The sequence below is a fragment of the Salvelinus alpinus genome, chromosome 11 (assembly GCF_045679555.1).
Source record: "Salvelinus alpinus chromosome 11, SLU_Salpinus.1, whole genome shotgun sequence".
Taxonomy (NCBI): domain Eukaryota; kingdom Metazoa; phylum Chordata; class Actinopteri; order Salmoniformes; family Salmonidae; genus Salvelinus; species Salvelinus alpinus.
The window spans coordinates 38501020-38513119 of record NC_092096.1 but is presented as its reverse complement, the minus strand read 5'-3'; the positions used below and the strand labels follow the sequence as shown (position 1 = coordinate 38513119).

Below are 12100 nucleotides of genomic sequence, written 5' to 3'. Positions count from 1 at the left end.
CTCGGGCCGACTCTTTTCTCTGTATACATCAATGATGTTGCTCTTGCTGCGGGCGACTCCCTGATCCACCTCTACGCAGACGACACCATTCTATATACTTCCGGCCCTTCCTTGGACACCGTGCTATCTAACCTCCAAACGAGCTTCAATGCCATACAACACTCCTTCCGTGGCCTCCAACTGCTCTTAAACGCTAGTAAAACCAAATGCATGCTTTTCAACCGTTCGCTGCCTGCACCCGCACGCCCGACTAGCATCACCACCCTGGACGGTTCCGACCTAGAATATGTGGACATCTATAAGTACCTAGGTGTCTGGCTAGACTGCAAACTCTCCTTCCAGACTCATATCAAACATCTCCAATCCAAAATCAAATCAAGAATCGGCTTTCTATTCCGCAACAAAGCCTCCTTCACTCACGCCGCCAAACTTACCCTAGTAAAACTGACTATCCTACCGATCCTCGACTTCGGCGATGTCATCTACAAAATAGCTTCCAACACTCTACTCAGCAAACTGGATGCAATTTATCACAGTGCCATTCGTTTTGTTACTAAAGCACCTTATACGACCCACCACTGCGACCTGTATGCCCTAGTCGGCTGGCCCTCGCTACATGTTCGTCGTCAGACCCACTGGCTCCAGGTCATCTACAAGGCTATGCTAGGTAAAGTGCCGCCTTATCTCAGTTCACTGGTCACGATGGCTACACCCACCCGCAGCACGCGCTCCAGCAGGTGTATCTCACTGATCATCCCTAAAGCTAAAACCTCATTTGGACGCCTTTCCTTCCAGTTCTCTGCTGCCTGCGACTGGAACGAATTGCAAAAATCTCTGAAGTTGGAGACTTTTATCTCCCTCAACAACTTTAAAAATCTGCTATCCGAGCAGCTAACCGATCGCTGCAGCTGTACATAGTCCATCTGTAAACTACCCACCCAATTTACCTACCTCACCCCCCATACTGCTTTTATTTATTTACTTTTCTGCTCTTTTGCACACCAGTATCTCTTCTTGCACATGATCATCTGATGATTTATCACTCCAGTGTTAATCTGCTAAATTGTAATTATTCGATTTATTGCCTACCTCATGCCTTTTGCACACATTGTATATAGATTCTCTTTTTTTCTACCATGTTATTGACTTGTTTATTGTTTACTCCATGTGTAACTCTGTGTTGTCTGTTCACACTGCTATGCTTTATCTTGGCCAGGTCGCAGTTGCAAATGAGAACTTGTTCTCAACTAGCCTACCTGGTTAAATAAAGGTGAAATAAAAAAATAAATAAAAAATGTTACGACACTCCTGAGTTGATTGTTGAGTTGTGATCAAGTGTTGTTTGTGTTGATACAATTAGCTTATTACAAAGGAACATTTCAGAAGTAAAAAAATGCTTTAATCGATTGCAGAATATGGCTATGAGAATTATGAGTGTTTTGCAATGTTTACTCTTAGGATGACATTCATCATTGTAAAGCTTCACAGAACATATTTTTTTAGAGTACATTTGTTTAATCTAGTCTCATGGGTAGGAGGGGATTGCTTCTATGATCTATGCTCGATTCTAATATATATTCAAGGTGACCTCTGTAAGTTATAGGCACACAGCAAATTCTCCAGTGTTAAAGCAACACTGACAGTGTTAAAGGTCCTGAACAGTCATTCTGAAAAGTACTTTTTCTCTCATGACTAACTACCAGGATGTTTCAAAATACATTCTGAGTGGGCAGGGAGCTTATATTTATGAGCTCGCCTTGACTGACAGCTTTTTGAAAAGCCTATGTAAAGCAACTTGGATGCAGTGAGCAGTGTTGCAGTAAAATCATCTCAAGCAAATTTGGTGATAAGCAACATTGAAATTGCATCAATTCTCTCTCTAATATATATATACGTATATATATCCCCGTTTGGCATGTCACTTGTGATGCTCTTCACAGCAGCACTGACGGATGTGTTCACTTGACAACTGCGCAGAGTTTTGAACAACCCTCCCCCCTTTTGTTCCATGCTGGCTGATGACCTAGCTAGCAAGCAACTAGCTAACACCAGACACAGATGAAAGGGGAGACATATCTTTGCCATAGAGGAATAGGGTAATCTTTTAATTGTATACTGAACAAAAATATAAACGCAACATGTAACAATTTCATTTTCTTTACTGAGTTACAGTTCATATTAGGAAATTACATGACTTGGCAGAGGTGCTGCCATGGGTGGGCACCATGGGTTGGCCCCACAAAAGGGCTTTATTACAGAAAAAAATACTCCTAAGCACCCTCCCCCCCTTTTGTCCCCAGCACAAGGTGCGCCTGTGTAATGATCATGCTATTTAACCTGTCTGGCTCCGGGGTTCCGCTAGCGGAACTTCTCCCACATTCCACTGAAAAGGCAGAGCGCGAAATTCAATTTTTTTTTTGGAGAAATATTTAACTTTCACACATTAACAAGTCCAATACAGCAAATGAAAGATACACATCTTGTGAATCCAGCCAACATGTCCGATTTTTTTAATGTTTTACAGCGAAAACACCACGTATATTTATGTTAGCTCACCACCAAATACAAAAAAGGACAGACATTTTTCACAGCACAGGTAGCATGCACAAAACCAACATAACTAACCAAGATCCAACCAAACTAACCAAGAAACAACTTCATCAGATGACAGTCCTATAACATGTTACACAATAAATCTATGTTTTGTTCAAAAAATGTGCATATTTGAGGTATAAATCAGTTTTACATTGCAGGTACCATCACAGCTACCGTCAAAAATAGCACCTAAGCAGCCAGAGTAATTATAGAGACCAACGTGAAATACCTAAATACTCATCATAAAACATTTCTGAAAAATCGATGGTGTACAGCAAATTAAAGACAAACATCTTGTGAATCCAGCCAATATTTCCGATTCTTTAAGTGTTTTACAGCGAAAACACAATATATCATTATATTAGCTTACTACAATAGCCTACCACACTACCGCATTCATTCATCAAGGCACGTTAGCGACAGCAATAGGCACGTTAGCGATCGTAACAAACCAGCAAAAGATATATAATTTTGACTAACCTTGATAAGCTTCATCAGATGACAGTCCTATAACATCAGGTTATACATACAGTTATGTTTTGTTCGAAAATTTGCATATTTAGAGCTGAAATCAGTGCTAACGTAGCATCTTTTTCCCAGAATGTGCGGATATTTCTATTAGACTCTCACCTATTCTGACCAAATAACTATTCATAACCTTTACTAAAAAATACATGTTGTATAGGAAATGATAGATACACTAGTTCTTAATGCAATCGCCGTGTTAGAATTAAAAAAATAACTTCATTACGACATAAGGCTTACGTTATGGCGAGAGAGTGCCCAAAACCTGGGCGCAAAACTAATAGTTCACAAGTTCGACAGATATATGAAATAGCATCATAAAATGGGTCCTACTTTTGATGATCTTCAATCAGAATGTTGTACAAGGGGTCCTTAGTCCAGAACAGTCGCTGTTTGGTTTTAGAATGTCCTTTTTCCCTCTTGAATTAGCAAGCACACTAGCCAAGTGGTGCGAAGCTCTCCTTCCTGAACAAAGGCACACAACGCAACACGCCTAACGTCCCGAATAAATTTCAATAATCGAATAAAACTATATTGAAAAAACATACTTTACGATGATATTGTCACATTTATCAAATAAAATCAAAGCCGGAGATAGTAGTCGCCTATAACGACAGCTTTTCAGAAGGCAATTCCAGGTCCCTCCTCGCGCTTTCCAGGAAACAGGAAATGGGTGACACGTCATGCCAAGAGGTTTTATTCCACCTCAGACCAAGATAAACACTCCATTTCTTCTCTCACTGCCTCTTGACATCTAGTGGAAGGTGTATGACGTGCATGTATACTAATACACATCAAGCCCATTTATAGGCATGCCCTAGAACAGAGCGTCGTTTTCAGATTTTCCACTTCCTGATCAGGAAGTTTGCTGTAAAAGGAGTTCTGTTTTACTCACAGATATAATTCAAACGGTTTTAGAAACTAGAGAGTGTTTTCTATCCAATAGTAATAATAATATGCATATTGTACGAGCAAGAATTGAGTACGAGGCCGTTTAAATTGGGCACGATTTTCCCCCAAAGTGAAAATAGCGCCCTCTGTCCTCAACAGGTTAATCAGCTTCCTGATATCCAACACTTGTCAGTTGGATGGATTATCTTGGCAAAGGAGAAATGCTCACTAACAGGGATATAACCACCTAACATGGTTATAAAACATTCATTACAATGTACAACAATTCAGATTTTGATCAATAAAAATCACAATAGTATACAGTATTTCTATCTTAAGCAAGCTGTATGCAGCACAGCTTGCTGGTGCCGCAGAATTCTATAACACGTTATTTAAGTGCCAACCACTGGTACCATTAATGCTAGTTAGTGCTACTTTGACCACCAGAGGGCATCTTTGAGAAGCATTTGATAGCCTTCAATAGTGTCTGTACTAGAGAATTTTTAAATGTTTTTGTAAGAACATAGTATATGGGAATGATTTTAAGAAATGTTTCTTAATTAATTTGATTATTATTATGGTTTTCTATTCCAAGAAAAAGGAAAAACCCTCTGGGTTTCCATTAGGATGGAACGGAAAACATGGCGCTGTTCAACGTGATGGTCAGGAGTAGGCTACACTGTACTGGGCTATTTAGCTAAATAATCCCGATGTCGTGCAGGGCACACAGGAGACAGGACTTAAATTCCCTGATGGAGAGGAAGGAGTAGGCTGTCTTTGTAAATAAGAATTTGTTCTTAACTGATTCCATATGTGTTATTTCATAGTTGCGATGTATTCTACAATGTAGAAAATAGTAAAAATAAAGAAAAACCCTGGAATGAGTAGGTGTGTCCAAACTTTTGAGGCCATCAAGACATTTTGGCTAGAGAAATTGACGATACTACAATGCAACAAATACACTGATCATCTCAGCAAGGTTTTTTTTTACCCGTGGTCGTGAAGTTGGGTGGAAGTGCAACTAAAATGTAGTTTAAATAACCATCTGCATTTTGAATGTCTTTTTTGTAGTTATTTCATTAACGAAAGCATAAAGATGTTGATGAAGAAACTGTACTGCTGTTTTAAGTTAGAAAGGTAACACTTACGCATCAAGTACTTACGCATCGAATACATTGCAGGTAGGGGGATGTTCACACGGAATGTTCACACTTACAGTAGCCAGGCTATACAGAGTCTATTGTCCTGCTAATCGGGCTACAAGTGTTTGAAAACCTGTTTTCAAAATGTCACCAGCTGTCCATCACTACTTTAAATAAAAACACAGCATCTTGTTTACATCTTGTTTACATTCTTTATTGTAACCACAATGTTACAAATCATTTGTATCTACCTTTCCAATTACTTTTAGAGTTTGGGATTAATTTGATTAATATTATGGTGTTCATATTCCAAGAAAAACGAAAAACCCTCTGTGTTTCCATTAGGATGGATTCGAAAATATGGCACTGTACAACGTGACGGCCGAAAGTAGGCTACACAGTACTGGGCTAGTTAAATAAGCTAAAGAATCCCTGTGTTGTGCGCAGGGACTGGGGTTCAATTCCCCGACGGGGAGGAAGGAGTAGGTTGTCCTTGTAAATAAGAATTTGTTCTTAACTTCTCTGCGCTACGGATCCCTTTTACGGGATAATTTTCCTAAACAACCGCTGCTTTGCAGGGCGCAAAATATTACTAAAAATATTTATAATCATGCAATCACAAGTGAAATATACCAAAACACAGCTTAGCTTGTTGTTAAGATTGCTTTTCTTTTTCTTTTGTATATGATAAGTCCCTACGCCAAAGAGCCTACCTCAAATACAACGCTCTGTGATTAGACAGACAATTTGGTTGGTTTCAGAAGAAGTGTTTATTATTAGTCCGTACTCTATCCGTTGATTAGTCCACAGTCAAGCTCGATAAGGATTTTGCCCATGAACACGTTTTAGAAGTGCGTCATCACAAACTCTGACAACCCCAGACAGGGCTGATGTAGAAAAAGCGTCACTTTCTGTGGCTAATCAATTATACTATTTTGCATGTGCAGATGTAGGATCTTAATTCGAGCCAGTTTCCTAAAGCAGGAAAATAATCCTGCAGCAACAGGAAATGTTAATTATTATGTGGATAAAAATGTATGGACATTTTTGTAGGGGTTGAACAATTTGTTGGAGGTGAAACTTTGGAATTATAAACTTCAGAAACCTTTTTTTAACCTCAAATACACTGCAGTAAAGTTCTCCTGTAACAGGGTGATACAATTAAGATCCTACATCTGTAGGGTGAGCGAGTCAGGCGGATTTCAGTAACGCAGAATATTTGATAGTACTCTGGCTCTGTGTGCTAACTATTTATTAGTTAACATGATCTTGCCATATATCCAGAAGGATACTATTTTTAGTGCCTCAATCAATTGAGTTTAAAGAACCAAAATAGCATCTGAAAATAATATAAATACCTGCTTATTGTTTTAAACACTGAGACAGTGTTTTGACCCTTCCGAATGAGGTTAACCATGTCTCTCTATTTCTCCCTTTCTATCCTCCTCTCTCTCTATCTCTCTCCTCTCCTCCCTCACTCCACAGCTAGTATCGTCCGGACGAAACAGTGGTGTCAGATGGTCCCATGTTTGGAAGATGAGGGCTGTGACCTGTTAATCAATAAATCTGGATGGACTTGTACACAACCAGGAGGCAGAGTCAAAACCACTACGGTGAGTTTTATTTACAGAATGTATATTCTTTCTCACTATGTTTGAAAGCACATTGTGGGGGTAACTACTTGGAATTAAAATGACCAGAATGTTAACTTGAATAGGTATGTAAATTGTAGTCATTCTAATTCCATCAACCACCAATGTGTAGCCTCAACCCAGTGCGAACCCTCACTCACTCACTCACTCACTCATTCACTCACTCACTCACTCACTCACTCACTCACTCACTCACTCACTCACTCACTCACTCACTCACTCACTCACTCACTCACTCACTCACTCACTCACTCACTCACTCATTCACTCATTCACTCACTCACTCACTCACTCACTCACTCACTCACTCACTCACTCACTCACTCACTCACTCGCTCACTAACTACACCACAAGCCATGACTTGGCTCCCAAGTCAGTTTAGATCCCGACATTTCCACAGTTCCATCCCAGAATTAAGTACACCAGCTGACAGCAGAACGATCATATTAATGAATCCAACCCTATCCACGTACACCTAAGCAAGCGTACTTATTAAAACGCTTCTTCTCTCCCTCCTACTTCTCCCCAAAAACACAGTGGTTTGTTTACCTGTTCATCGCTCGCAATTAGTTTGAATTAAGGTTTCCTCTTAAAGCTAATGACTGGAGCAGATGGAGTCTTCACGGCAGGCATTTTGGGGAGAAAAAGCAGCCTCCCCCCCTCGCTTCAATCACGCACACACTGTAAGACTTTTTTAATGTAGTTTCAACAGTAAAACACTGTAAAATTACAGTAAAATACCTTAAATGTCTTTTACAGAATTAATGCTCTAGATTGCACTGCATTATGGGTAAAATGCTGAAAAATACGGTTGTTAACGGTTATTGGAAGCCTCTTGTAAAAATTACTCATACTGTATGTCTTTACAGTAATAGCTCTGCCAACTGTAGATTAAAATGTTCAGTTTCATGCACCAACCTCATGCTGTTAGGTGAGACGAATGAAGCTCAGACTATTTTAGTAAGAAAATAAAAAATAAATATACAGTATATATATAATAATTGTTGTAATGATTAGGCTTTGCTGTACCACAGCCTCTCAGTGCCATAGTGAATAAACACGCATCTTCGTAACCATTATGTTTACACCATTACTACATAGAAAACAGCTTGTTTCTAGCCCAAACTGTTCAAAAGATATGACCCATATTACAGGCCCAATGTTTTTTTTTTATATTGTTGTTTTTACAGTATTATACAACTAACAGCAATATACTCTATTAATTATTTCCAGTAAATTGCCATAAATCGCAATGCACTCTGGGTGATTTTAGGCGTAAATGGTCAATCACACAGTCAATTCAAATGAAACTTTGGTGTAACAGTAAATTACCTTAAAGGAGTTGTGTATTTCAAATGGTACTGTAATTCCACACCACAGAATACAGTACCCTACACTGTAAAAACCGGAGAAGTTCTGGCTACTCATACATTTTGAGGAAACCAATTACCTATAAACATTAAATTAAGAAACTTAAATAGCTGATGTGAGCAGTACTACCTTCATATGAGTAATACGAATGCATTTTTTAAAAAGGTAAACTTGAATTTAACCTTTTGTCAATAGGGGGAGCTGTTAGCATTATTTTTTTTTTTACATTTCCAAATTAAACTGCCTCGTACTCAATTCTTGATCGTACAATATGCATATTATTGTTATTATTGGATAGAAAACAGTCTATAGTTTCTATAGGAGTTGAAATTTTGTCTCTGAGTGGTACAGAACAATTTCTACAGCACTTTTCATGACAGGGTTCAGATTTCAGAAATTTTTACCTCTGATCTGGGGTCTGTTTATAAGGCCACAGTGAATGCTATGAAGAAACCGACACTACCTACGTCTTCCTCTGGGTGTCTGTACGTCATCACGTTTTCAATGAAGTCTATGGGACGTTCACAGCCATTATAAATGACAAAAATGTACAGAGACCCCTCTTTCTCAACGTGCGCCTCAAGCGTGAAGGCCATCGGACCTGCCTCGTTCCAAATCGTTTTCTAACCAGCAGTATTTCTCCGGTCATGTTTTCAGTCGTTATAGTTGTTAAAAACATCATAATGTAGTGAATTTTAACCGTTTTATATCAATTTATATCCGTTTAGTGCGATTTTGAGGAATTTCTTTGTCGTGCACTCTGAAAGTTTGGACACGCTTTAGGGTGTCGGTCGTTGGTGATGGACATTTCGAAGGACAGAGGACATCTATCGACCAAAAGACGTTTATAACATAGAAAGGATACATTGCCCAAGAATATGATGGAAGATCAGCTCAAAGTAAGCAATATTTAATATGATAAACCGTGTTTCTGTCGAAATATTTTAAACGCATACATCGCCATTTTGTTTGGTATAGCTTCACTTGGCCAACCCTGTATTGAAAAGTAAGGATAATTTTAAAAATGTAAATCAGCGGTTGCATTAAGAACTAATTTGTCTTTCGATTCCTGTCAACCCTGTATTTTTTAGTCAAGTATATGATTAGCTTTTAATTAAACTAGATCACTCTGATAGATGACGTCAGACATATTGAGGCTTGATTTCCTAGTATTTTCATTGTGTAACCACGGTTTTGTATGGCTAAATATGCACCTTTTCGAACAAACTGTATATGTATGTTGTAAAATGATGTTACAGGAGTGTCATCGGAAGAATTCTGAGAAGGTTAGTGAAAAAATTAATATCTTTTGGCGGTGGTTACGTTATAGCGCTCTTTGGCTGGAATCGATGCTCTGGTAACGTTGGAACATGTAGTATGCTAACTTATCGATTTATTGTGTTTTCGCTGAAAAACGCTTAGAAAATCTGAAATATGGTCTGAAATCACAAGAACTGGGTCTTTCCATTGCTATGCTTTGTCTATTTTTATGAAATGTTTTATGATGAGTAAATTGGTCATACACGTTGCTCTATCTAGTAATTCTAGTGGATTTGTGATGGTCGGTGCAATTGTAAACTGTGATTTCTACCTGAAATATGCACTTTTTTCTAACAAAAACTATCCTATACCATGAATATGTTATCAGACTGTCATCTGATGGTTTTTTTTATAGGTTATTGGCTATCAATATCTTAGTTGAGCCGAATTGGTGATAGCACCTGAAGGAGTAAGAAACTGATGGAGTTAGAATAGTGGTGTATTTTGCTAACGTGTTTAGCTAATAGATTTACATATTTTGTCTTCCCTGTAAAACATTTTAAAAATCTGAAATGGTGGCTTTATTCACAAGATCTGTATCTTTCATCTGGTGTCTTGGACTTGTGATTTAATGATATTTAGATGCTACTATCTACTTCTGAAGCTATGCTATCTATGCTAATCAGTGTGTGGGGGGTGGGGGGTGCTCCCGGATCCGGGTTTCTGAGGCAGTAAAAGTTAACGCCCCCAGTAAGTTTCGCCTCCAGTGTGCCTTGCCTTTTCGAATGAATTGTAGAGTTACCACCCATAGGCCAGCGCACAGTTGGCTCAGCATCGTCCAGGTTAGGGGAGGGTTTGGCCGGGGTCGGCCATCATTGTAAATAATAATTTGTTCTTAACTGACTTGCCGACTTAAATAAAGATTAAATAAAATAATAATAATGAAAAAATCACTTTATTTCTTAGTGACAGAGACATTGTTGTTGAATTTGTTCATTTTCATTCCTGTAGCCTTTGCCAAGTGAGTTCTTTGGCAAATATGATCAATTACATATATCACAAGGCCTTATACAGTGGCCTGAAAAAGTCATAGTTTACAGGTCAGGCCTGCAAGTAGGGTTGCAAAATTTCACAAAGAGTAATCTTCCAACCAGGATTTCTGGAAAATGTACATTTTGCAACACTAACTGTAAAACACATTATGCTGGCTTGCAAATAGATGTCATTTCTACTGGAATCTACCCAGTGTTAACTTCTTGACGCACGGATCCCTTTAGCAGGATCATTTTCGTAAACAACCGCTGAATTGCAGAGCGCCAAATAAATAAAAAATACTACAAATATTTATGTTCATGAAATCACAAGTGAAATATACCAAAACACAGCTTAGCTTGTTGTTAATCCACCTATCGTGTCAGATTTTGAAACTATGCTTTACAGCGAAAGAAATCCAAGCATTTGCGAGTTTATCGATCACTAGACAAAACATTAAGAACACATTGCAGCCATGTAGATTGGTCACGAAAGCCAGAAAAGCAATAAAATTAATTGCTTACCTTTGATGATCTTCGGATGTTTGCACTCACGAGACTCCCAGTTACACAATAAATGTTCCTTTTGTTCGATAAAGATTTTTTTTATATCAAAATACCTCTATTTGTTTGGCACGTTATGTTCAGTATTCCACAGCCTTAGGCAAGTCATCAAGGCTTGACGAAAATTCCATATAGTATCCGTAAAGGTCGTAGAAACATGTCAAACGTTTTTAATAATCAATCCTCAGGTTGTTTTTAACATCAATAATCAATAATATTTCAACCGAACTGTAAACTATTCAATACTGGAGAGAAAGAAAATGTTGAGCAACCAGTGTCGCGCGCAAGAACTAATGGAGGAACATCCGTCTATCCACTGACGCGTTTTGATAAATCTCGCTCATTTTTCAAAATAAAAGCTTGAAACTATGTCTAAAGACTGTTCACACCCTGATGAAGCCACAGGAAAAGGAATCTGGTTGATATCCCTTTAAATGGAGGATAGGCAGGCAATGGAACAGGGATTTTTCAAAATAGAAGTCACTTCCGGTTTGGATTTTCTCATGTTTTCGCCTGCAAATTCAGTTCTGTTATACTCACAGACAATATTTTGTCAGTTTTGGAAACTTTAGAGTGTTTTCTATCCTACTCTGTCAATTATATGCATATTCTACGATCTGGACCTGAGAAATAGGCAGCTTACAATGGGAACGTTATTTTTCCAAACATAAAAATTCTGCACCCTAGCTTCAAGAGGTTTTAAGGCTATCCGACAGCTAAAATTTGTATTCACCCGTAATTTTGTATTCATAATGACTGCCAGGGTGAAAAACAGTTGGACGAAGCTGCCTAAGCCATTTAAACTGGAACAACCATTTCAGTAAAGGGTGCAAAAGTTAAATGATTGGATTCGTTTAGATAACAATTATTCATCTTTGTGTAGCATAACATTTAATCAATCAATCACTCAATGTGCATGATAAAACACAAATATTAAAAACAGTTCCAACAAAATCTACCTGCATTAAAGCATGCTGGGAAAAAGGTTAATTTGTTATCATATCTTTAAAAAATGTAGTTGTGTGAATTTTCATTTAGTTTTGAGTCAGTTCCACATAAACCATTTAA

At 38.2% G+C, this 12100-nt stretch overlaps 1 protein-coding gene across 2 annotated transcripts in view; it reads left to right on the top strand.

Moving 5' to 3' along the window:
- Positions 1–12100, top strand: part of LOC139534113 (chemokine-like protein TAFA-5) — a 208387-nt gene that overhangs the window by 169784 nt on the left and 26503 nt on the right. For both annotated transcript variants that reach the window (XM_071332879.1, XM_071332880.1), the window contains exon 3: positions 6639–6766. In XM_071332879.1, coding sequence (XP_071188980.1) covers positions 6639–6766 — 128 coding nt within the window. The remainder of the gene's footprint in view (positions 1–6638; positions 6767–12100) is intronic.